This window comes from Mirounga angustirostris, unplaced genomic scaffold (genome assembly GCF_029215605.1).
Source record: "Mirounga angustirostris isolate CCGP_5_RB_7025 unplaced genomic scaffold, mMirAng1.0.hap1 SCAF_4, whole genome shotgun sequence".
Lineage (NCBI taxonomy): Eukaryota > Metazoa > Chordata > Mammalia > Carnivora > Phocidae > Mirounga > Mirounga angustirostris.
In genome coordinates, this window is record NW_026991712.1 from 9,005,054 (window position 1) to 9,032,095 (window position 27,042).

Below are 27,042 nucleotides of genomic sequence, written 5' to 3' on the forward strand. Positions count from 1 at the left end.
CAAAATAGGGGTGATGGCCCCAACATATGAACCATTACTGAGTTTGGTGTATGCTCAAATGAGGTGATGTGTGTCCACACATCTTCTGACATCCTTATAAATGACAGAGACTGTTAACTGACTCCATCTGCTTTGACTTTGGGTTAATTTTCTTTCTCTCTCTCTCTCTCTCTTTCTCTGTGCGTGTATGAGATGGAGAGAGAGTTTTAAATAGATTCACCTTCATAGGTGTGTCTCTTAGGGGGGTAAATAATCAAATCTGTTGCTGCTCTGGGAACCCAAAGCAACCCTAATTGAGGTAATAATTCTATCTCCTTGCCCCAAACCCCTCTCACATTCAATCAAATCCTATCAATTTTGCTTCCTAAAGAGTTCTCAGATCTCTGCCTTCCCCCACCTCTACCCTCGCTACCTGGATTCAGACCTCATTGTCTCTTGCTTAGAATATTGCACCAGCCGTTGGTCTCCCACCTCCATTCTGGAACCTTCACAAGAGAATCCTTTTGAACACACAGGTGGGGCTGTGTCATTCTGGGGCCCGCCCTCGATGCATCCCCATTTCTTGTGTTAATGTTCACACCTGTTCACCTGCCTTTTTCTCTGTCTAAAAGGCAGGATCTTTGCCTCCCTGGCCATCAGCACTGGGCCTGGTGTACACAGAATGCTCCACAAATTTTGGTTGGAAGGAAAGAGCAGCCTGGGCTTCACGACTCACGAAGACCATTGAGATCAATCGTTTTGTGTCTCCCAAGGACAGCCTTGAATTAACAAATCTGAGTCACCGATGCTTCACTGCATGTAGACCCTTTATTGAAAGTTAGTGGCTACTTTAGAGAATAAGATCCCCTTGGTGGCAGCCTGAGGTGCGGTTGCCGGGCTGGGCAGGAGCGTCTTAAGAGATGGTCACTTGCTGTAGCCCTTGGAGCCTGGCTCTCCCACCAGCCCAGAGTTAACTGGCCCGTCGTCCTCTTCACTCTCTGCTGACAGCCCGTGCTTGGCTTCATCTGAAATAGAAGGGGCAAGGCTGGTCTATTCAGATCAGGACTCTTCCCTTGTCTCTTCCGCCTTGGCCCTAAGAGACCCCAGCCTCTGACGCGCCTTCCCTACGAATGCTCAACAGAGGGGCATTTCCAGGGGGCGGGCACCAGATTCATCACCAGGCTCTCGGGTCATGCTAAGGGTACAACAGGACTCGGGTTCAACAGAGAGCCCCGTGGCCTTGGTGGCTAAATGCAGCTTTGTGGGTCTAAAACATGGTGGGCAAGATCCCATTCCTGCTGCATGTTGCACCCCCATCTCTTGCTGCATGAAGAAATCATGTCATTCTGAAAACCTTCAGCCCCACCAGCCACCTCCCCAGGAGGCCTTCTCAGATCCTCCCTCCACTGGGCTCCCACTGGCCTGGGCACAGACTTCCATCGCGGGGTGGGGACAGCTGAGGGCCAATCGCTGGGTTATATTTCTCACTCCCCCCCTCTCTTGGAAGCTTCTTAAGGGCATTGCATTAATTCTGTATTCCCAGTGCCCTCATTATGATTCGGTTTCTCTCCTTAATGCCTGCTCAGCTGGAAGTGCTCTTCAGGGGTAAGAAGTGATAATTTCCACTTCTCCCCTGGTTAGAAATCCCACCCCTGGACCCCCGGTGTCCTGGCCCTGTGCCTCTCTCTCTGACGTCCCCCATCAGAACAGGAGGCTCCCCAGACTGGGAGCTCCTCATGGAGAAGGGCCGTGTAGACGGCACTCCATGACTCAGTGGCTCCATGCGCTTAACCCAGGTCTGCCGCAAAGGGAGCTCTGCAGATGCTGGGGAGGAACCGCTCGCCTGCCCTCTGCCCAGCCCCCGCCCGCTCCCGCTTCCCCACCTGCCGCCGCCGCCTTCAGAGACGGGATGTACTTGGACCAGAAGGAGCAGTCAGCGCTTTTGAGGCCCTGCCCGTTGGGGAGCAGGACGCTGAGCTCCTTGTAGTTCTCCCCACCGGCCCGTGGGACGAAGTCAGGCCAGGGGGCCGCAAACTCAGGGGCTTTCCGAGAGAACTCGTGCGGGTAGTTGGGATTCCTGGGAAAATGACAGGAAAGAAACATCCGTGAGGGAAAATGGTTTTCCTTTTATCGCCTGGGATCCCTTTTCACTTGCACTTGGTGTCCGAGGACCAAGTCCCGAATCTTCAGGTGTCAAAGCAGGGTTTGGACCTGCCCGATCCGATTTCCACGGCTGTGCCCTGATCTGCCACACGACAAATGATGGAAGGTGGAAAGGCCCGTGTCTGGAACGCTCACGAGGTCGCCATGCCCCCTTCTATCCTGGTGTCCTTCTCTCTGGACACCGCAGCCAGTCCCTGGAGTGGATCCATCTGTCCAAGGCCTGGGCAGGAGGGTGGGCCCCAAGCCAGGCCAACTTGTCTGCTCCCCGTAAGCCATCTTCCTTATGAAGGGGAGGTCAGGCCTTGTCACACTCAGCCACCTCTCCACACCTGCCACCAGGCCCACCGCCCAGCCCCCTCGACCTCCTGATAATTGGCCAAACACGGTGTGTTTCTCGTCCCTTCCACCCGAGGGTGCCTTTGCTGGTACGCTCCTCTCCTGGGCGCCTTCGACTGGTTGGCACCTTGTGTCTGAATAGCCTGTTGTCCTTCAAGGCCCAGCTTCCATGTCACTTCCTCAGAGAAACCTTTTCTAAATCTGAATTAAAAGCAATGTCTTTCTGCTCAACTCCTATAACGAACTAGATAAAATTCTACTTTGCCCTGCTTTTAATTATGGTTGGGTTAATTATGGTTGGGTTTTGTGTTTCTGTCAGTAGGTTATGGATGAAACACGACTTTTTTCCCCTCATTTTATTTTATTTTTTAATTTTTTTAAATTTAAAGCCAATTAATTAACATACAATGTATTATTTGTTTCAGGGGTACAGGTCTGTGATTCATCAGTCTTATAGAATACCCAGTGCTCATTACAACACATACCCCAATGTCCATCACCCAGTTATCCCATTCCCCCCACCCTCCTCCCCTCCAGCAACCCCCAGTTTGTTTCCTAAGATTAAGAGTCTCTTATGGTTTGTCTCCTTCACTGGTTTCATCTTGTTTCATTTTTTTTTCTCTCTTCCCCTATGATCCTCTGCCTTGTTTCTTAAATTCCACATGACTTTTTTTTTTTTTTTTTTTTTTTTTTTAACCTTCTACCTTTCCAGGGGCCTGAGTATCATGCTAGGTGACCAGCGAATGTCTGGCCAGGAGGTAAAAGGGGAACCAAGCTTGGAAGTGGGGACAGAGACTACGCCACCTGGGCTAGAATAGAGGTATGCAGGGATGCGGGGGTAGATAAGGAAGGGGCTGGAATATGTTAACTGAATTTGATCATCTAGGACCGTGGTTCTCGGCTTGAGGTGATTGTGCCTCCCAGGGGGCATCTGGTACCTTCTGAGACAGTTTGTTCTCACACCTGGGGTGAGATGCTACTGGCATCTAGTGGGTGGAGACCAGAGAAGCTGCTAAACAGCTGGGGCTGCACAGGATGCCCTCACCACAAAGACTTACCTGCCCCACGTCAGCGGTGCTGAGGTTCAGAAACCCTGATCTAGAGCCATCGAATGTGGCTCAGTAAGGGAGTGTGTGGTGGGAGCTTCCCTTCACCAAGATGAATCTACACAGAGGTAGTTTGGGCTAGAAGAGGGGGACTGAGACAGGGAGACCAGGAGCAGGGGACCGCAACATCTAGGGGGGATAGGGAGGGAGGCAGGCGTGATGGCAGCAGTGGGCCCACGTGGTCCACTCACCCCGATCGGATGAAGTTCGAAAAGAACTGCATGATTTTCAGTGACAGGCCTTTCTCCTCCAGAGTAAACTGACCGTTGTAGGCAGGGTAGAAGGGAAGCCCAAAGGCATACTGAACATCTGCCAGCAAATCCAGGCTGAGAAGACACGCGGAAATAAGAAGAAGCAAAAGTTAAAGGAATAATAAACTTCTGGAAAAGTCAAAGGAGCCAAAAACCAATATTCCTCCCCAAATGGGGACTTTTCTTTCTTTATGTTTAGGATTCTGGTTTAGTGCTTAGTTTGTTTAGTTGAGATTTGGTTTGGCCTTTCATTCAATGGCCCCCCCCTTGGAGCAGATCCACGACACATCTATTGGTTGAAATGTACCCAATGCCGAGCACTTACCTCTCCAGAAACAATGCCTGTAAGTAACTTTCCAAGAGAATGCTCTTTCGACCGCATTCTAACCAGGATACTTACTGTGTCCATAGAACATCTTTCTGTTCAAAAGAGCCTGTATTTCAAGCCCTTCTCTGTGTTAGCCCTTGTTCATATGACTTAAGCTCTCACACCTGTTCAAGGATGACATTCATCCACTTAGCCACCCCTAGTCCGGTGCCCGGCACATCGTTGCTGGTCAGTTAATATAATAATAATACACTGACCAGCAATGATGTGCCGGGCACCGGACTAGGGGTAGTAGTAAGCAGGCAGGAAGGAATAAGGGTGCAGAGGCCAGACCAGTGGTTGGAGTGGACCGGGCTGGAGCTAGCACTGGGGACACCAGCCCAGGGGTAACTGGGGCCATCGGGGTGAATGCTGGCACTGTCACAGTGGAAAAGCTGGAAGGGACTTCACAGCTGTGTAGTAAAGAATTCGACTTTTCCCAGAGAGAAGTTTGGCCTTTGCACCCGGTGGTCATACCTTTGTTTAGGGCAGAGGCTCACCACATTGGATTTTCCATCAATGTGTTCGCACTTAACAGCCTTAGGGTGGGGGCTGGTCATGCCAAAAGACCATGTGACTTAGGGTCACACGGTATCAGTGGACCTGGAGACTGAGATTAACCATGGGCAATCAGTCATCCATCATGCCTATGCAACAGGACTCTAATAAAGCCTCTGACGGCCAAATTTGGGTGATTGGCTGGGGCTCCCTGGCTGGGGCTACCCCATGTCCGCTGTCACACATCAGTGCCAACAGAGCAGCCCCCCTGACTCCACATGGCGGGGACCGGGGGGCTCTGCGCTTGGAACCCTCCTGGGCTCTACACTGTGCCACTCTTCCTCTGTCTGGTCTGAATCCACATCCCTTCCCTGTATCACTTTCACCACGAGACAGAAGCTTTCAGTGAGGTCTGTGAGTCTTTCTAGAGAATCATCAAGCCTGAGGGTGGTTTGGGGAAGCCCCTGAATTAGCACTTGCTCTTAGCAGCGAGCATGGTCTTGTGTGGAGACGGCCCTCTCCAACCTTGTAGTTGGCCCCAACTCATTGCAAGAGCCAACTCTAATTCTACAGATGAGGAAAACAAAGTCCAGAGAGGTTTCCTGACTTACCCAGAGACATGCAGTGAGTCGAACAGCGGAGAGGGATCAGGAGCGTGGCTAGCAGCGGGATCTAACAGAAGGCACCCAGCCAGGGGGCCCCCCACCCCCACTTCCAGGCTGGTGACCTCTGGCAATCTGTGTGGCCTCCCTGATTCCCTGCTTCATCATCTCTGGAGTAGTTACACAATTAAATACTGGCTTCCTAGGGTCGTCGTGAAGATCAGAATAAGATGGTCAATGTAGCAGGTACTCAAAAGGTAAGGGGCGTGTTCTTTCTCATCCATCCTTCTACTTGCCGTGTAAGCAGCTGTCTTCAGGCTAACAGCAGCATCTCAGGCCGTGGGTTCTCCAGGGGTTGTTGTCAGTGTGAGTATGACAGGTAGAGACACCCACTGCATGCATGTGCTGGGAAAGGGCTCGGGCTTGCTGGACTCCTGAGGGGCGCAGGGGCCGGAATTCCTCCCGGGACCATAAGCATGATGGGTAGGTGCATATATGACTGTTGACAAGGCACAGAGGGAACGACCTGGAACTGAGTCACTCAGCTGAGTCAGCTCAGTCACTTACTGCTGGTGTAACCCTGGGTGAGTCACTTGACCTAGGTCACATCATGAAACGCCAGGTTGAACTAGCCATGGCATGTGCAAGCCAGTGATAAGTGCTTTTCCAAGCGCCGGCTAGTATTATGATCACGGCTCCACGCTGGAAGGTGTAGAAGGGACGGGAGACGGCGGGAGACAAACAGGACTGATGGCATGAGGTTAGGAGGGGAATTTCCATCATAGACTGTGGCGTCCCCTTGCAACCTGTGTCAGGCGCCCTGCCCCCTTGTAGCGAAGGTTTAAACTCACAAAGGGGAGCGAGAAGTAGCAGTGACATCAACATTTATACCTCCTGGCCCCCAAGGCGCTGAGTCCCTTGTCTGGTGCCAGAAGTACCCGTGGTCAAGCGCCGACAAGAGTCCAGAGCCTGCGCTGGGCAACGTGGCCTGTTGGGAGCCAGCTCCACTCAGTCCTTGTTTCCACTTGCCATTTCCTGAGCAGCCACGCTGTGCCAGGTACCCGGGTAGCATTGGACCACCACCACTCGGGACCCGCCGAGGACAGAAATGGCATCACCCGTGTATTTCCCAGGTGATGAGGCTTGAAAAGAGGCTGCCACATGCCTCCGACAAGGGAGAGCCAGGATCCGGAGCTGAGCCCCCCAGACCCCAAATCCTGCTCTCCATCTACCTGTGGGCAGGGGCTGAGGATAGGTAAAAAAGTACCAATGACCCGGCTTCTCAATGATGTTGTAAGACTCAGAGGGAGAAGGAACATTGAGCAAAAAAACCCCACAAAAAACAAAAGAACAGGAAGATCGAAGTCATAAGGGCAATAGAAATCAGCCCTCATGGGGTGCCTGGGTGGCTCAGTCGTTAAGCGTCTGCCTTCGGCTCAGGTCATGATCCCAGGGTCCTGGGATCAAGCCTCGCATCAGGCTCCCTGCTCCGCGGGAAGCCTGCTTCTCCCTCTCCCACTCCCCCTGCTTGTGTTCCCTCTCACTATCTCTCTCTCTGTCAAATAAATAAATAAAATCTTTAAAAAAAAAAAAAGAAATCAGCCCTCATGTATCCGCTCTGCGTAGCTGACAAGGCCCCTTCACCCCAGTTATCCCCAGGCCCCTGAGAGTAGACGTTCTTGGAGTAATTTGTAGAGTGTTTATACTGGAGGAAAGTAGGCTCCGAGAGGCCACTTTCTTGCCAAGGCCCCACACTGGGAAGCGACACCAGACTCCCGCGGGGTCTGTGATCCCAAGGCCGGCGGAGCCCCTGGCCTCACCAGACACCGTTGGGGGCTGTCCGCTCGGTGTGAGCTCCAGAGCAGCCAGGACAGCCTGGCCTCAAAAGGGGATGCCCTGTGCCCTCCGCTGCGCCACCAGGCCTTGCTCCTCACCCTGCGGTGCGGAGGATGGAAGCGGCTGCTTCTCAGAGGCCCTTCAGGGAAAGTGGCCGGATGGGCTTTCCACTGCTGCCCTAGGAAATGACCACAAAATGGCTCAGATCAACACACACGTCCTATCTCACAGTTTCCGGAGTTCGAAGGCCCAGCCCGGGTCTCCCTGGGCTAAAATCGAGGCGTCAGCAGGCGTTGTTCCTTCTGGAGGCTCTGAGGGAGAAGCTGCCTCCTCTGCACTGGTTGTGACAGAATTCGGTTCCTTGAGGGACGACCCAGGTTCCTGTTTCCTCCCTGGCTGTGAGCGGAGGGCCACTCCCAGCTCCTGGAAGCCACCGTTGATGGCTCCCTTCCTCTGCCCTCAAACAAGCATGCCGTCTCCGACATACTCCTCTCCCTCCCTCTGGCGCTTTGAAGGACTCGTGTCCTTCCATTGGGCCCACCCGGATGATCCTGAATAATCCCCCGTCTCGAGAGCCTTAACTGCATGTGCCAAGTCCCTGTGCCACGTAAGGTACCAGTCACAGGTGCTGGGGACTAGGACACCAGCATACAGCGGGACCACTCTTCTGTCTACCACAGCGGCCTCGTGGTGTGGTGAACACAGAGTGCAAACCCTAGCTCGATCACCTAATATCTATGAAGGCTTGGACAAGATGCATAATCTTTCCGGGCCTCAGTGTTCTCATCCGTAATGTGGTGGCACAATCAGGCTTCCAAACCGCGAGTGAGGGGTAGCAATAAAATATTTCAAATCTCTTGCTCAGTTTCTGGCTCATACACTCATTCCTTTTTCCTCTTTACCTGTGAGAGACACCCGAAAATTAATCTGAGAGTTCCATTGTAGGGTTCCTGAGGGCCATGAGTTATTTGGGAAACAGTGTGGCACTGTATATCAACACTCTCGGGAGAGCCCTCCTAGCTTTTCTCACGTTCTCAAGAAGATCTGTGCCAACGGTGGTCTGGTTAATAACATCATTCTGGGGCACCTGGGTGGCTCAGCAGGTTAAGCGGCTGACTCTTTGATTTTGGCTCAGGTCATGATCTCAGGGTTGTGTGATCGAGCCCCATGTTGGTCTCGCCACTGGGTGGGGAGTCTACTTGAGATTCTCTCTCTCCCTCTCCCTCTGTCCTTATCCCCCCTCAAAAAAAAAAAAAAAAAATAGAACAGTTGCCTTGTGCCAATTTCCATGGTGTAAGTACTCCCACCACAGAGAATTTCAAACTACCAAGGTGACATCACGGAGCTTGGGGTTTGGGGGAAAGGTGGCTCTTGTGAAAGGGTGCAGGCCATCTCCCTCCAGCTGTCACAGAGACCCCAGCAGGTCTGTCTGAGACCCAGCAAGTCATGGAGCACTGCTTTTGGGAAAAGACCTGGCCTTCCAGCCTATCCGATCTGTTTAATTTGAGAGCCTGTTGTGTATGAAGACTTCTGCTTTGTTTTTCCTTAGCGGGGCTGATCTTTATCAGGATGCTGGAGTTATTTCGAGCAGTTTAAGGCAGACATCTGGAGGAAGGGCAGCCCGGGGGAGCCGGAGAAGCGGGCATTTGGGATCAGAGGACCCTGGGCCCTGGCTGAGAGTCCCAGGACTCTCTGGAAGGAGAAGAGTGTATCCGGATCCATGTCAGCAGAGGGAGACGAGGAAGAACACTCCAGGGACGGACAAGGTACAAGGAGAATCTTGCTGGCGGGTTGGCCACCGTGCTGGCAGGTTGGGGGCTGACAGTTCACACTTATGGATCTGGCTTCTTTGTCCTGTGCTGGGTGTGATCACATACACCCACCCTGCGGTGGTTGCATGGGCACGTGGGCAAGCTGGTGTCACTTAGCTTTTAGTTGTCACTTGTCTTTGGTAAGCATACTGCAGTCAACCTTTCCCTCATCTGACAGTTACTCGTCCCAGGTTCAGGCCAGGTCTGGATCTCCTCATTGTCACTTGTGGGCATGGGGACAAGGAGAGCTCCCTGCCTGCAAGCTGCCTGACCTGGACTCCAACCCCGCGTCCACCGTTGCCTCTCTGAGCCTTGGTTTTCCCATCTGTACACTGGGTCTGATCATCTCTGTTCGGCCTTCCACATAGCATCCCTGGACGCTCCCAGACTGTAGTGGATGGAAATCCCTCTAAAAATGACAAACTGCCATCCAAGGAAGTACTATGGTTGCTGATGTTGGCGATGCTACCTTGAGCCAGAGTATGGCAGGAACTGACCGGCCACACGTCTCGGGGATGACTCTGTGTGTGTGTGTGTGTGTGTGTGTGTGTGTGTGTGTGTGTGTGTGTGGATGGGTCACAACGCCGGACGTCAGAACAAGAGCTTACTCGGGCCCATTAGCCCCCTGCCCGCTGCATGTGGTGCTCTGAGCAGGGGCTGGGGAGAAAGGAGGCGTAAGTCAGCCATCTGGGGCGGCTCACGGTCTCACAGGAAATGCAGGAATCTGACATTTTTAAAAGATGTTGTGAGATGGAGGATAGCTAGATAGCAGATGCTGAGATTATTTGCCACGCCTCACAAGAAGAGAGGGAGAAGCGATGGCGCTTGTCTCAGGCAAGGGCATTGAGAGGAGCTTTTGGAAAGTCAGAGAAAGGAAATCCTCTCTGGGTTGACTTGTGCCTTGAAAGACAAGTAGGGGTTTAGTGAGGGGGCGAGGGGGGGAAGGGCCTTGTGAGCGGGGATGCCGCTCTAACAGGTAGCAGAGGCCCCAAAGCGCTGGGTGCTCCCCTCTATTGGACTGAGAAGTGCATCGCGCCCAAAAGTGAAATTGGGATTTTCCTCGTCCAGGAAAACGGATAGGTCCTTCAGGCTCTGGTTTTGTGGAAGGTGGGAGAACCGAGGCCAGAAGAATTGAAGGCCACATCTTCAAGGAGATGGGGGCAGGGCATGAAGGGCTTCTAAGCAAGCAAGCTGCAAGCTGTGTTTCTTCTAGAATCATCCCTGGAGCGGTGTGGGGAGAAAGGCTTGAACTGAGAAATCACGGGATTGCTGCATTTGTCCAGGAGAGACAGAAGGCTGGTTCTGCTTATGTCATGCTCCCCAACCTTTCCACTGGGCCGTTCTCATCATCCTACGTCCCGCTGGTGTGCACTGCAGGGAAGCCAGGCCCGCATTCTGGCCGGCCACAAGCCACCTTTCAGAGATTAGTCTCAGTGCAAGCTCCTGACTTGATCTCCACTACCTGCACATCAGGCATGGCCCTTTGGGGCTGATTAGGGAGCACAATGACCCACGCAGTGTCCCCAGAGGGAATGACCTCAGTGGGGCTCCCCTCAAGGTGAGGAGGGCCAGTGGGGAGGTCTTTCTTACACTCTGGACCATGGGTTGAAGAGGCTTGTGCTCTGGAGAGGACAGCCCATCTGATCGACTGATTTCAGAGCCTGTTGTTCCAGAGATTTCTATCCCTGTTGTTCTGTCTGCAGGAGGAAGTTTGCTGACCTCATCCCCATAAAATATACTCCCTTTCTTATCTCTAGCAGGCATCTCTAAATAACTTCCTCCAACGGAAATTCAGGAACAAGGAGGAATGGAAATCCTTCTGCTTCCCAGGCCCCCCCCTTTTTTTTTCTTGAGGGGTTGAGGCAGTGTTAACTAACTTACAAATAGAAGCCTGTAAGTGTGCTTCTCTTTGGGCAAATCTAATATGCAAAATTTCAGATTCTGCCTGTGAATTATCAGGAGGCAATTATATGCTTTACAAATGGCTTGTTTTGCCAAAAGATTCACTATGCAATCCTTTAAAAACAGAGCTCCCAGATTTACTTTAAATGACGCAATCCCATCCTGAGCCCCTGCATATTTTCACAGTCCTGAAAGCCCAGCAAAGCTGGGGAGACTGGTTTGTTTGTGGTTCAGCCAAAGCTTTCGGCGGACCTGGTGCATTAACCTGGACATTTTAATTTGTTTTAAATTTTTTTTTAAGTAAACTCTACGCCCAGTGTGGGGCTCAAACTCACGACCCCGAGATCAAGAGTCCCATGCTTTACTCTTTGAGCCAACCAGGCGCCCCATTACCTGGACATTTTATTCCCTGCATAATGCCTAATGACCACTGTTCAGAAAAGGCTGAATTTTCTTGGCTCGGTGCATCCATTCCCACCAGGAAGTTATGTGTTTACCAAGAGCCAACTGTGTTTGCGTCAAACCTGTTGATGCGAGCTGTATTTGTCACTGTAATTATAGACCTTAATTAAATTAATTAAATATCACGTGGATACCCCACTTTCAAGAAACCAAAGCTGGAAATCATAGGCCGTGCATTATGTTCATGATTTTGCAAGAATTTCAAAGGGAGCATTTTCTGACTCAAGCCTCTGACCCTGCACTGACAGACTCGCAGATGAATGCACGTTTCTGTGCACACAGAGAAGTTAACATGTTTAAGTTTAATTTACCTACCTTATTCATTTCTCATGAGTTCCCGTCTTAATCAACTTTTCTGAGGAGCCAAATGATCATCACACTGGATAACTGGATTTCTATTCTTCATTCTTTTAAAAATCCCACCTGATTTTCAGTGAGCTGTGTTTTGAGTAAGAAAGAAAAGACCCACGTGCCTTCTCTATCACATGTCTTTTTAAAAATTCCAATGCCTTTCCATCATACTCAGAAAAAATACTCTCTTTGCTTGCCACAGCTTACAAACTCCTATGTGTTTTCCCCCACATCTCCCCCTCTTCTCTAGACCCCAGCTCCCTGGCCTCCTTCTTTATCCTCAATCATGTCAAGCCTTTTCTCTTTCTCCTTCGTAGGGCAGTTTTCTGAACTTACTCTGCTTACTATGTGTGTTTAGTCTGTTCTTTGTACCCTGTCCCTAGATGTTTGCCATTTCCACCCGCTAACATAATGTTAATCCTAAGAAGACAGCCTCTGTCTGTCCATTGCTAGGATCTGGGGCATAGAAGGCAGCAGGTAAATATTTGTTGAATCCATGTTGGAAGGGACACATGGCACATGTCCTTATATATCACCAGGTTGGAGTGGTCAGTTTTAGAAAGTGATTCACCTCCATCTTTACTGGTAAATAATCTTGTTAATCACACAGGATATAGCCAGGCCAATGGACCCAACTCAAGAATCCAACCACTTAATATTTTCTTTGGTTTGCTACTTCCAACAAACTCCACGAGACAGTCAACTAAAAAGATAATATTTTGAATCTGGAATGTTAAAGGCCCCTGGAATACACACATGTCTAGAATGCAAATGTAGTGATGTACAAAATGTCTTGAGTCTAGAATTTATGGCTTTGTTTTCCAGGGTTGGGACAACTTATAAAGGAAGAACATTACTGCCTCTTAAGTCATTTTGAATTTTTTTTCTTCTCAGAGCCTTATTTTTCAGAAGCAAAAGTAACCTTAATACTGAACATCTAGAATATGCCAGGTTTTTAACATACATTGACTTGATTAAAATAGATGTAACTACACCCATTTTATAGGTGGGTAAACAGAAAAATCTTGTTCAGATGCAGGCAGTTAATGAATGGAAGAGATGGAATTAAAACCCCAGTTGATTTAACTTCAAAGGGTGAGTTCTTCCATTATGCTGAGCTGCTTCTCCCCAGATCAAAGAATTATTCGGCATCCTATATGGATGTGTCATCCCAAGAGCCCTACCCCACCCCCATTCAAAGGGAAGTCAAGACCCATCCCTCTGAACTGTCTTCTGCACTGTTGAAATGTGGGAATGATATCTCAGGACTCTGAGACCAAGACTTTGAAATAAGGCCCCAACTGTAGCACATAATTCAAGCACGACAGACCACACACAGCCCCACAGTGAATTTCCATGGAAACTATGAACTGGCACCAGTGAGCTTACGATGAAGGGCCCCCACATGCCCTCTGAAGTGGCCACAGCTCCTCTTTCAGTGGCTGGTACCCAGAAACCACCTCCTTTGTGGTTGTTTTCTTGGGACCTATTAATCTGCAATGTGGATTCTTCCAGAATAACCCATGAAACAGTGTTGGAAGTCACCTCATGAACGCTGGCTTTATGCAGGGCAGTTAGCTGGGCGGTCGGCACGCACTGCCTTATTTAATCCTGACACACTCCTACAGCTGTGTTATTATTAGCTCCATCACACAAATGAGGAAGTGGAAGCTTCGAGAGGCTGTCACCTGCCCAGAGGCATGCATAAGTGGTGCACCTAGGTAGAGCCATCTAAGGACAGGCGACTTCAGAGAATAAATCAATGTCCCCTCCCACACTTGCTGGGACCTGACTCGCAGGAGAAGGTTGGGGGGCGGTCCCTCAGACCCGGGCTGGCCACAGGGTCTGGGAGTCCTTTGGCCATGCGCTGCAGAGAACGGAGTGAGTGCTCCTCCTGAAAAGACACTGGGACCAGTGTGTCCTTTGGAAGGGGCTGGTTCCAGAGAAGGACGTCAACTGAGAATCCACAGGATGGCAAAACAGGAGACTGGCAGGGATCGAGGAGTCCTAGCTGCATTCAGGAGGTGGCGCCTAGAGACAGAGCAGGGAAGCCATCCTAGAGATTCCCCTTGGCCTTCAACTTGGGAGGGTACAGCAGGCCAAGGCCCTGCCCGTATGAACATGGGAGAGAGGCTTGTCAGACTTCCAGGCCAGCTCGGTAACAGAGCACCAGCCACGCTCTGTTCCCGTGGTGCATTCACTGTCTGCCCGAATGGGCTCCTGTGGGGCCAGGGGCAACGTCTGTGGGCAGAGGGGTCCTGCACTGATCAAGGACGAGTCTGGGAAAGGGGCTGCCTCTTCCCTTCAGGTGCTGTCAGTAATAATCCCCGTTTCAGTGGAGTCCACCTGTGGTCCTCCACAGAGGGCGATTTTGCCCCCCGGGGGACACTGGCCACGTCTGGAGACATTTTTCGTTGTTCCAATGATGGAGGTGCTTTTGGTATTGAGTGAGGGAGGCCGGGGATGCTGCTAAACACCATACATGATGCACAGGACAGCCTGTCACAACAAACAATTAGCCAGCCTAAAATGTCAGTAGCACCAAGTTGGGAAGGCCTGGGTTATAGTCATCAGCGAAAATCCCTCTTCCTGAAACAGAGGGCTACAGATAGTAACCATGGATGAAACTGGCCCCAAATCTCCCCAGTGAGCAGAGCGGAGCAAGAGAAAGCTGGTAAGTTTTAGCCTCATGTTAGTAGCCTTGGAAACCAAAGTTGCCAGGTACTGCAGGCACAAAACCACACACAACCCCCCCCCCACACACACACACATCTCAGATGCAGGCACTGTTCCCCTAAATCCTTCTAGCCACACTGTGGGACAAGAGCTATGACTCTCCCTGTGTATAGGTGAGGATGCATTGAGGCTCAAAGAGGTTCAGCAACTTGCCTAAGGTCATACAGTTAGTAAGTGGACTTAGCCATGGCAAACACTCAAGCTTTGGGTTGAAGGGTCCAAAGAAAAACTGGAGCAAGGGCAAGTGACAGGGTTTGGGTCTAGACTGCCAGTGGCTGGCTCTTTACATCGGGGCTTAAATGAAGGAGTCAGATGAAATCAATTTCCATAGTCTATGATTCTTTGAATCTAAATCTTAAAATGGAACCTTCTTCTCCCACTGTAGATTTTAGTTTCTTTGTCTCCTCCCCCACCCATGACACCTATTCCTTCCTCGCAGAGGCTGGCCCTCAAGTTCAGGGATGAAAATCTCATCCGTAAACCAGGAGCCATTACAGAACCACGCTATGCTGTGATCAATTAACAGGAGTCTTGAGAAAGTGGTAATGTACTGCGTTTTGTGCACTCGCTATGCCAGGAAAGCTAATCTATGCTCACAGAAATGGAGGTACAGGACAGATGGCTGAAAGCGTACGGCAGGCACATATATTTTAAGTCCGTAGGTTCGAGCCAGAAATAAATGAGAGGTGTGACAACGCGAGGGCAGAGTGAGAGAGATGTCTTTTCAGGCAAAAAGGATACACTTGCCAGTGATTAACTGGGTTAGTTTCCGTGATTCATTCATTGATTTCAGCATCTACTCTGTGGGTGGCACCATCCCATGACTGTGGGGGGTGAGAGGACATAGACACAGAGGGTCGTCAAGAATGCACTCTGAGGGGCCAGAAGAATGGGACGACCTCTGCGCTTCCTCTTTGCCAGACCTCATTCTGTGTGCAAATCCGTTATCACACTGACCCTCCGAAGCAGGTCCCGTTCGCATGGTGGGTGAAGAAATGGAGTCACCAAGGAGGTTAAGTGGCTTGCGTTGGGTTTCTGACCGAGTCAGTTGGCCCAGAGATCCTGCATCACCAGGATACTTTCTGCCTCCGTACACACAGGAACAGCTCTGTCTGAGGAATGTATGGGTGTCTCTGAGTGTCTCTGTCCCCCCAAATGGTAGAATGTGACAGCTGGAAGTCACTTAGGGTGACTGGGCTCCTTGGAGTTCATACCTCTCTAACCTCCATAAACTCGATGCTTTACTGGGAGCTCAGGCTCCAAGGTATAGAGAATGGGTCCCACAGAGCCCAGGGAGGAATCTGTGCTCCTGACCTCTCCCACCTCCTTGTTTCCATTGTGCAGATGGCAAAACTGAGCCCCAAGGAGCCTATAGACCAGAGTGGAAAGGATTCATTCCTCACCTGTCAAATGAGAGGTGGTTGGAGCAGCTTCAACATGACTTCTTGAGCACCTACTACTCTGTGCCAGGAGGGTCCCCAGGCCCCGAGGCATGGTGACTGTGAGGACCCAGGAGGCACTTTTGTGAGGGTCTGGCTTGTGAGCGTGGCTTCCTTGCGGGGTGGGGGGGGTTCCCTGGATCAGTACAGTGGAGGTCTGTCTGCAGAGCCCCGGAGGGGCATGAGGATGCTCTTCAGCAGCAGAGAAACCCAAACTGGCCATGCCAGAATGAGGATGTGGTTCAGAGTCTGTTGGAGGAGCCCACTCCCGTGGACTACCTCATGTTTAGGTCTGAAACAGACCCCTCTGGGCCCTTGACACTCAGGAGCCTCACCAGCAAGGCTGTTACTTTAGAGAGAAGGGCGATGCTATGGGTTGAATTGTGTCCCCTTAAAAAAGATTTGCTGGAGACCTAACCTTGGGACCTCCGAATGTGGCCTTCTTTAAAACTGGCGTCTTTGCAGACATAACTAAGTCAAAATGAGGATGTAGCTTGGGCCTCAATCCAATATGACTGGTGTTGTGATAAAAAGGGGGAAATTTGGACCCAGACACACAGTGGGAAGGTGGCCATCTACAAGCCAAGCAATGCCTTAGGCCACCAGAAGCTAGGAGAATGGCCTGGAACAGATCCTTCCCTAGAGCCTCCAGAGGGAGCATGAGTCTGATGACACCTTGATTGGCTTCTGGCCCCCGGAACTGTGAGACAATCCGTTCCTGTTGTTATAAACCACCTGCGTGGGGGACGTTGCTAAGGCAGCCCCAGGAAACTAATACGGGTGGGATAAAAGCATTATTGATTCTGGCTAGAATCGCATGGATCCTTCCGTCTTGTTTTGCTTTGATCGTTCTGGTCCTCAGGGAGCAGATGCCTCTCTGGGTTTGCCACTGTGTATTTTGGAGCCCAATGGCATGTGCATACGTGTTAAAGCTTTTGATGGACTTGCTGCAAGAGCATCAGACCTTCTGTTGTAATCTGTTCCTTAACAGGGAGGAAGGCAGAGAACCAGACTCCTGCCCTGGGCACGAATCCCGGGAGCCCTGGCATTTGGGAGACACGGCCAAGGCTTCTTCTACAAACAGCTTCCCATGCGGGGCCTCCCAACCATGGGTGCCCCTGGATGACGAGGGCTCCTTCCATCCTCACCCAAACCACCATTCTCTTCGTCGTCCTTTCTCTCCAAATGCCTTCTTACCAGAACCTTCAAGGGCCATTTATTTTCCTTCCTACAACATGGGGGCAGTTGCTTGAATCCTGGAAGTGGATTGGGTTGGAATTATAAATAGTTCTAAACAGAGAGACAGAAAGACTGTGTGGTGTAGTGGAAAGAGAGTTCAGGGGGCTCAGAGAGGGCAGGACTAAGTCACTGCTCTACAACGAACTGCCACTCGTCCTTGGGGAAATCCCATGGAACTCCCTGAGCCTCAGACTCTTCTGTAGAATAGCAATGACCATTTCAACCCTGCCAACCTCAACAGGATTCTGGATGTTTGTGTGAAGTGTTATACAAGCTGAGTAATCTGTGGGGGGGACAAGGTACATAACGGGTGCTTAGGGAATAGAGAACATCAGAAGGACTGTATCAGTTCCCTAGGGCTGTGGTCACAAACTACCACAAACTTGGTGGCTTAAAACAACAGATATTTACTGGCTCCCAATTCTGGGGGCCAGAAGCCCCAAATCAGTGTCATGAAGCCAAGTATCAAGGTGTCAACAGAGACCTGCTTCCTCTGGAGGCCCTAGGGGAGAAGCCAGGTCTTGCTCCTGCAGCTCGTGTGGATTCTTGTCTGGAATCTGGTGGAATTGGGTGGTGAATTCTTCAGCTGCTGTTTCTCGGCTCATGGGTGCAGCAACCCCTCCAATTTCTGCCTCCCTAGTCACGTTGCCTCCTCCTCTTCTATGTACCTTCCCTGGCCTCTCTCTGGTAGAAACACTTGTGATTGCATTTAGGGCCCACCAGGATAATGCAGGATAATTTTCCCAGGTCAAGGTCTTTAACTTAATTACACCTGCAAAGCCCCATTTTCCTTATAAGGTTGGGACCTGGGATCTTTCAGTGGCCATATTCAGCCCATTATATAGGGATGTTGCCAATTATAATGAGAAGTTAGGTATGTTTGTAGGAGTTCCCTTGGTGTCATTGCAAAGAAACACAAGTGAAAGAATAATTTCTGTGCCATGTATTATTAATGTCAAGCCTGTAAAGGGAAACCAGTGGCCTCATTTAGTGGATGAGGATACTGAGGGTCAGAGAGGCAAAGGAGCCTGCCCAACTCTGCATAGCTGGTGGGGCCGGACCTCCAGCTGTAAAGTTGACGTTCTTATGTCTCATCTCCCTGACCCCTGACCTTCTGTTATCTGAGAATCCTTAACCCGGAGGGCTGACCATCATCACAGCACATATTCTTCTGCCCTTGGCAGGGTATGAGCTCTTCCCCAAGAAGCTCCAACGTGAAGTGGCTCATCTGATGTGATTTATGGCAATCACACCGGATTATGTGGAAAGTTGCTGGTCCAGCCGGGAAGGGGCCTGGGGTTTTCTGACATGGGTGAATGGCTCAGGACTGCAAGGTCATGACGAAGTAGAACACGTGACCCCACAGTCCTCCCCCAACACCCTGGGCATCCCTGTGCCCGCTACCCTCCTGGCATCACCGTCCAGCGGGTGGATGTCAGATGTGTCCCCCGCCACCCAGCCTCTCTGCTCCCATTGTTCTTTATTTTTTAATCTTGTCCTTGGCTTCTGGAACACACAGGGCTACACTCTGTGCCCGTTCATTGGTTGACCCTTCGCTTCCCATGTGCTTTCTTTCACTTACTTATTATTTCTCGTTTCCATTGTGATTGTGATTTTGTACCTGAGACTTTTATTATAAAGTATATTGAACATATTTTGGAAGTAGGAATGGTATAGAGATTAGAGGTAATCCAAACTTTCCTTTTGTCGCAAAAAAAAAAAAGTCAACAAAACAGACTTTTATACTTCAGAAAGCCATTTTCTTAAGTGAAGCTAAGTGCTCAGGTTTTGGAGGCGTAAATATTCAGGATTAATAAAGAAACCCCCTCCCCCAAGCCAGGTCAATCCATTAAGAGAGCTAACATTGGATTTCCAAAGTGCCTCCTCTATCTGCTATTTTGCTCGCCCTTCCAACAATACCGTGCGAGAAAGTGGCAATTACAGTTACACCCATGTTTCAGAAACTAAATGACAAGTCCGATGTCACCAAGGCAGGACTTGAACCTCAGTCCTGCCCTCTGTCGTCGGCTTCCCTGAGGGTCACAGAACGGACACAGAGCCCTGCCAGACTCCCTTCACTTGCTAACACCCACTGTGGCCATGCGGCCACCTTACCTGCTGTGTCCATAGCTTTTGGGAGCGTGGTACATGAAGACATTCCCTCGGGCCCTCCTTGCCCAGTGGCTGGCCATGTCGATTACGGGACAGGTGATAAAGTAGTCCCTGGTCACATGAGGACAGAGGAGGGTGTTTAGTTATGGGTCGTTCTATAGACAACTGTGCCAGGGACATGCTTCTCCCAGGCCAGGGTCCCCTGGGCCACCAGGCACCTCAGCACCGGCCTGCAGAGAGCACTCATGGGCGTGCCTCTCGCCCAGCTGGCTCCATTGCTGGCAGCGGGTCCAGCCTGGTGTCTGGCCGGCAAGGTCACCCAAGGTCATACAAGGAACCCGTGGGGCAAGCATCTTCCCAGCACACTAATTTTAAAGACTTGGGAGCAAAACACGCTATAGTAAAATAAATACAATATACTATGGAGCAGAACACAAAAGGATTGTACATTTCGAAAGAAGGCAGAGGAAATATCCTCAAGGGTATTTCATGCGTATGATACATTTAGACCAGTGGCTCTCAGCTGGGGACACGCCCACCCCCCAGGGGACATTTGACAATGTTTGGGGGATGTTCCCACTGTCACAGCTGGAGACGAAAAGGTTCTGACTGGCATCTAGTGAGCAGGGGCCTGGAATGCTGCTGAACAGCCTATGACGCCTGGGACGGACCCCTCAGCGAGGAATTATCCACCGGAAATGCCATAGCGAGGAGGTTGAGAACCCTGTTCTACATTCCCAAAGCTTCCCATTTGTTCCCCCTCTGGGGTGATGGGAACATGTTTGAGAAGCATCAGCTTGCAATGGTGGGGTCGTGCGTGGGCTGGTGCTCAAGCTGCGCACTAGAAGAAGCACCAGGCCCAGTCAGAACCAGACAGACCTCAGGCGGCCTGGAGCCCAGCGGGTTTTGAATCCCAGTCAGCGGTCCTTGCATCTCCTTGACCCTCCCTCTCCTCATCTGAGAAATGGGACCCATGGGGCCCACACCGTAAGGATATTGTAACAATGGAGGCTGGTAACAGCCATGAAAGTCTCTCAGTGCAGAGGGTCTGTCTACCCCTGTTTTCTGGCTGTTGAGATGAACTCTTTTGTTGAGTCTGCAGGGCAGCTGGAGTGTTTCTAGGAAAGGCTCTAAGGGGCGGTGGGGCCAGCCACTGGGGTCTGACAGGGCACATAAGGCAGCCATGCTCCATCGCATGAAGAAGAGAGGTGGTGAGCAGGACCGGGCTGGAATCAGACCTACGGGAAAGAGTCACACCGTGGCAGCCAGGTGGAGGGGTGCTGCCAAGGAGAGGCAGGGAGGCCACTGCCTGAGCCTGGCCGGGAGGCAATGAGGGCCTGAGCTAAGGGGGAACTGGAGTCCTCAGTGAGGCCTTCCTTGGTTACCTGCCCTCCCTCACACTTCAGCTCTTGCCCCCAGGGCACATGCCTTCCCAGCCAGCTGGAGGCCAAGTTGGGGCCAGAATGTAGGTTTCTGAACTTCAGCCTTGAGCTTTTTCAACACCGAGTCCTGACTGGGTGATGAGCCTCTCAGGGTCCGGAACTGGGACATCTGTGAGCTCTTAGAGTCCAGTCTGGGGCTGGGCCTCTAGGAACAGCTGTTGGCTACATGGTTGAAAAGAGCTCTCCAGTACAGGGAAAATTAAAGCCTTTCTGGTCCCCAAGATCCCAGTGGGCGGGACCACGTTTTATTCTGAGCTAGTGACTCTGTGATTGGAAACCACAGACTCCCCGGGTGGGGAGACCACAGCGGGCAGGAGGTCTCAACACCCGTCAAGCTGCCCCTTCGCAGTACAGTCCGGGGCACCTCCGTGACCCCGGGTGGCTCACCGGGTGGCGTTCTCCAGGGCCCGGGAGAAGGAGGCGTACTCGTCGGCCGAGTGCTGTACGGAGTAGTACCACGTAGCTGCCGCCTGCACGCCGGCATCCGCGTCCTCACCGCCCAGCGAGTTCTGCAGCGCCTGGTAGAAGGCTGTTTTGCTACTGGTCCGGCCTTGACTTTCCTCAAATTGCTTTAAAAAGAGACAGGGAAATGCCCAGTCAGCTTCTGAAGGGCTGGAGTCAGTCTCCCAGAAACCCTTGCTCGAGAAGTTTCTCCCTGGGAATCGGTGGGACGTGGTGCTGCCCGGGTTCGAATCCCAGCTCCACTTGTCCTAGCCGTGTGACCCTCCACAGGTGGTGTGGCCCCCTCCGGGTCTGCCTCTGCCTGCCTGAAAACAGACACAACGGAGCGTCCTCCGTGTAGGGTTGCGGTGAGGACCAAAAGGGTTAACACGCGAAGTGCTCAAAGTGGTGCCTGGTACTCAGTAAGTGCTCAATAAATGCGAGCCATTGTGGCTGGTACAGGCCACCCTGCGCTTGAGCCCCTTGCTCCCTCAGCCGGCCTGTCATCTGGTTTTGTTAGGAGCGCTATCTCCAGTTTCATCCGCCGACTGGATCCATCAACAGACGAATGCTTCCTGCCCACGTTTACACTGATGAACGTCCTCTCCGTCCGCGGCCAACTGCGTGCCGGGCCTGGGAAGGAGCCGGGCGCAGGCTGTCGGAGCTCCCTGCTCTCACGGGCCTCACGTTCTGGTGGGTGGAGGGGAAGGAAGCGAATAATTGTACAGTTTACCAGGGTACCCGTGCTACGAAGAGAAACAGACCGGGTTGACAGGGATAGGGCGGGGGCTAGTTTTTACAGAGTGGTCAGGGAAGGCTCTCGGCTCTCTGGGGATGTGTGTCCATGTGGAGCTAGCTAGCTCGCTTGCCTGCTTTCCCTCTCTCTCTCTCTCTCTCCCCTCCCTCCTTCTTCCCTTCTTTCCTCTCCTTCTCTTCTTCCTTCCTTCCTTCCTCCCTCCCTTCCTTCCTTCTTTCGTTCGTTCGTTCCTTCCTCCCTCCATTATTCCTTCCTTCCCTGTCCCAACATTCCCGCTCTCTGCATCGGGGCAGTCTGGGAGGACCATCTGCCTCGCCCAGGACTCAGTTTCCTCATTTCTGAAGACAAGGGGCAGCAGAAGGTCAGAGATGCTGCTCTTAAGTGTGAGGCGCAGACCCCAGGGCGCTCGCTCAGTCCTATGATGGGTGTTTACATATTTCTAGGCTCTTATATCAACAGCACGATATGCTTATCAAGACACCCTGGCATGTTTAGATTGTTTTTCTAAACATTCCCAAGCATACAGGACCTGTGATTAGAATTCGAGGTGTGGGTATGACCAGGAAGCGGCCCTTCCTGTCTGAGACACTCTCTCAGCTGACGCCAGTGGGCTCACGCAGGAGGGGCCAGACCAGTCAGTGGAGTAACTAAGCCAAGCCTCATCTACCGACTCAGGAGAGGTGAGGGCAGGGGAGCACCATTTTAATTCTATCTATAACGTGTGTTTCTTGGAAAAAGATCTGAGGCAACTATGGCAAAATACTAATATCTGTGAAAAATGTAGAATGAATACAATAGTAGTCATTATATCAATGACTTTCAAGGATTTTTGACCATGATCTGTAGTCAGAAAGACATTTTATGGATCGGAACACGTGCGCGAGCACACAGAGGTCTAGAATAATGTCCGTGAAGGACATTCATGCTTGAGGCTCTTCCCGTATGTTCCAGAGCTGAGGCCTCTAGTCTAACCTGTTCAAAATGCTTGCCTGCAATCACTTGAGCTGACTTCACAACCTAATAGTAGTTCAGGGGAGAAACTGCATTATATTATTCTCTGTCCTTTTTTGAGTGTTCAGAATACTTTATAACAGAAATATTATAGAATATTTATATTCTATATATAAAAAAATCTTTATAGAATATAAAGAAATCGTGCACATATCTCCAATTATTGCCAAACATTGAACATGCCTGTTTCACCGAAGTATCAAAATCACACGTGAATTGGGACACTGCATAGAATCAGTGCCAAATTCCAACACAACATACGTTGAAAGCGCTGAGCCTAGTTCTGGGCACATGGGCAACAGATGTGCGGATTATTAAGCTGCCCCCAGGCCAGGGCAGGGGGCCCAGCAAAGGCTCAAGATGCTGAGCTCAATCCCCAGATGCTGTTGGTGTTTGCTCGTCTCCAGCTCCAAAATGACCATGTATCAAAAGGGGCGCGTGGGGTTCAGTACAGTGCCAAGCACCTAGTCATAGGCGGTGCTCAGCAAACGTGTTGGACCAATGATTAGTGAAGACATTGGCCGACAAGGACACAAGAGTCGAACCTCTTGGGTTCAGATCCCAAAGTTGGAGAGACCCGGGCTTGGATGCTAGCTTGGCCCCTTATTAGCTGTGTGACCCTGGGCAAGTTACTGAATCTTCCTGTGCCTTCATTTCCTCCTCTGTAAAATGGGCACAGGAATATTACCTTCTTCATAAAGCTGTCGTGAAGCTAAATGAAATGATAGCTACTGATTTCTCAGCCTGCGTGTTACCATTGCTCGATATTTGTAGACGCAATCTTGTGCCCAGCCCAGATGGGTCAGGGAAGCCCCTGCCTTAGAGACCTCATCGATGTTGATCCCATCGGTCCTGGGTCCAAACCCTGGGAAGCCCCTCTTCCCTACCCCTGCTGCAAAATGACCAGCCCCACCTAACAGGTAGAGCGCCTACATGAGTTCCTTGGAAACTATTTTCACAATGAGGCAGCTTTTAAGAGGGGCAGGGCACCGAGCCCGGACATGGCTAGAAGAAGTACCTCTACCATATAATAGTCTAAACAGTTCCACAGCTAGGGAGCCAGAGGGAAGGGCCCGCTTTGGGCTCCCATGAGACTGTGATGGCTTTCACATTTCCAGGGGATCTGAGCCGGGCTGAGACTAGCCAGGGTGCGGCCTCGCTGGCTGGTCAACATTCTAGAGATGGCTGACATGAGGTCCCCGGCCCCGGGGAGCACGTGGGAATGCGAAGGGGGCCCGTTTCCAGCAAGAACCGCATCTCCTCATTCTTGGCCAGGACCGAAGCGCAGATGCTGTTGCTGGTTTAATTAGAGAGTCAGCAGGAGGGATGGGGGCCACCACGTGATGCCAAGCACTGACTCCCACAAGCTGTAATTACAGGCGCGATCCGCCGAGGAAGCGGGTTCACTGCAGGCTGGGCTGTGTTAAGGGCCGTCAGGAACTGGCACGTCCTCTGTGCTTGTGTTAAAAGGACTGCCATTAATTTGTCCTACTGAACAGTTAGAGCCCGTAGGAAACTTTCGAGATGGCACAGGGCTTCACTGTGGTCTGGAATGCCCCGTGGCCTCACGCATGGAGTGTGGGGTCTGTATTTGAGAGAGGCAGGTTTGAACCCGGCTCTGGTGTGTGACCTCGGAAGACTCATTGCCATCAGGAAATCTGCTCGGTGAATATTCCTCTCTGTGCCTGGGGTGGATGTTGGAATCGAGTGAATTAGTGATTACCAAGTGGATGACACATGGCCGACAATACATATTCCTACTCTCTCTCCTCTAGCCAGTAAGTTATTTTTTTTAAAGATCTTGTTTATTTATTTGACAGAGAGAGACACAGCGCGAAAGGGAACACAAGCAGGGGGAGTGGGAGAGGGACAAGCAGGCTTCCCGCCGAGCAGGGAGCCCGATGCGGGGCTCTATCCCAGGACCCTGGGATCATGACCTGAGCCGAAGGCAGATGCTGAAACAACTGAGCCACCCAGGCGCCCCTTTAGCCAGTAAATTATTGAAAATAAATGCCCTTATGTTCACTGCAGGGTTGGCAGACATGATGGAAAAAGCTTTGCTGGAGGGCCTTTACCTTCCATTCACGATTTCATGCAACAAATTTCTATCGAGCACCTACACCTGCCAGGAGCAAGTCAAAGAATTTGAGATGCATCAGGGAACAATGCAAGTTCAATTCTCTGCCCTCTGGGGGCTTTGAGTGGAGCTGGAGAGCCTGGCGGATACATGGCAAATTGTGTAATATAGAAAGTTTGGTGGTGATGAGGATGCGACACAGACAAGGGCAGCAGGGCAGGGAAGAGGCCTGGGGTGCTGGTGGGTGAGGGTTGAAATTGTAAATGGAATCATCAGGGTGGGCCTTGTGGAGGATAGCTGAGCCAAGACTCGCAGAGGTGAGTGTTAGGGTGCGGGCAGCTGGGTGAGGAGTGGAAGCGATCGTGGCCAGTGCAGAGGATGAGGACAGAGGAGATAGAGGTGAGGCAGAGGGAATGGAGAGCTAAGCAGCTGGTGTGGCCCCATCCTGCTTTTGCTTCAGGAGGGGCCAGGAGAAGGGTCCTCCATTGTGGTCTGCAGGTGCCGCCTGCTGGAGATGGGGGTCCATGTGGGGGTTGAGGCAGAACAGCTATCTGCCAGGTATCCTTGAGTTGGAGGCCCCTGTTCTGGGGCCCTAGTAAGGAGCCCACTAGCTGCTGCTGCCTACTGGTTCCTTCCCCTGCCACTCCAATCCTATGATGTGGCTACAAACCCCAAGGCGATCCTCAGAGCTCCCCCCCCCCCCCGGCTGGCCCTCTTATTCTTAGGGAAATGCCCATCTGGAGCCCTTCCTGAATTCCCTCCTTCTTCTTGGACCCAGAGACACCCCCCTCTTTCCCAAGAGGCTGAGGCCTCCCTGCCCAGGGCTCTGGGACCCTCCCCTGCACTTCTTCTTCGGCATCATTGGGAGAATCCTCTTGTAGGACTTTCAATGTGCAGCTCTCCATGACTCCGCCCCCCACCGAGAGCCAAATGCCAACGGGTGTCCCCACCAAGGACGGTCCTGCCTGTCTGTCTCACCTGGACGTTGCCAGCTCTGGGGTGTGCACTCAGTAAGAGTGTCCCCACAGCCATCAGGCTCCTGCCCTCCCCCCACCCAGTTTCCCTCTCCAGGGTCACTGATGTTGCCCCTTGACCCACCCTTCAGGCAATGCTGGCGCTGTCCACCCTTCCCGTCCTGGCACTCTTCCCCCCACCCCAACTCGACAATCCTCTCATCTCCTTTTCCCTCACCTGCTCTGCTTCAGGCTTGTTTCTGGAACCCTTCTGCTGTCTTGCCCACTTTCAAATGCTGAGGTCCCCCAGCTGCCATCCCTGCCCCCTTCTCTTCCCCTTCCATCCAGACATGCTGAGAGGTGGTACCGTTTCTTCCCTTTGCTTTGATAATAACCGGCAGGTTAATGAAACCTAAATTTCTCTCTAGTCTGAACCTCAGACCCGCATATCCAAATATCTCCCAGCTCCTGGGAACTTCTCAGGTCCCTCGAACTCATGAACACAATTGAACTTCATCATCTACATGTGTTCTTCCCCAGCTCCAGAACCTTCCCCTGCTATTTCCCCATCCTCAATCACTAAGACCAGTAGCCAGTCACCTGATTAAAAAAGAGATGTTTACTGACCCCTCCTACTCCCCCACCTTCCCCAACATGCTACTGTACCCCAATCCTGAGGATTCTCCTCCTAGTACATCTTAACCACCATCCTATCGACTCCTCCTGCCCTATCCTTGCTCATGCTCTCATCAGCTTCTCCCCCATCCTGGGGCAGAAACACTGACGGTATCTCTGGCACGTGGGGATTCAGAGAGAAGTGTACACAGAAGGTCCTTACACAATTTTTGTTCATTGGTTACTCTTGAAGTTATGCAGAACAGTTATGACATCATAGGTTTGAGAAGAAGAGACCCAGAGTAGATTCCCCAAAGGAAAAAACAGGCAGCCTTTCAGAGTTCACCTGATTCTTGCAAGTCTGCATGGATAGATGCATGCGTGAATGAATGCCCCCAGAATCCCAGAATTCTCTGGAGCTCTGAAGTAGATAAAAACAAATAATCATTTGCTCATTTAATGAACATGAATTAAAGGCCTCCTGGGCCCACAACTGGGGATCCAAAGTGAACATGACATGGTTCTTGCCATGGAACAGAGCTGGTAAAGTCAGAGA

General features: G+C 51.4%; 1 protein-coding gene across 1 annotated transcript in view; it reads right to left on the bottom strand.

Moving 5' to 3' along the window:
- Positions 1–571: 571 nt before the first annotated feature.
- Positions 572–27,042, bottom strand: part of TG (thyroglobulin) — a 241,089-nt gene continuing 214,618 nt past the window's right edge. Inside the window, exons 44-48 of the mRNA XM_045895844.3 lie at positions 21,020–21,201; positions 19,194–19,301; positions 3,776–3,910; positions 1,863–2,056; positions 572–1,004 (exon numbers count right to left, since the gene is read on the bottom strand). Of these exons, the coding sequence (XP_045751800.3) occupies positions 904–1,004; positions 1,863–2,056; positions 3,776–3,910; positions 19,194–19,301; positions 21,020–21,201 (720 nt within the window). The 3' untranslated portion in view covers positions 572–903. The remainder of the gene's footprint in view (positions 1,005–1,862; positions 2,057–3,775; positions 3,911–19,193; positions 19,302–21,019; positions 21,202–27,042) is intronic.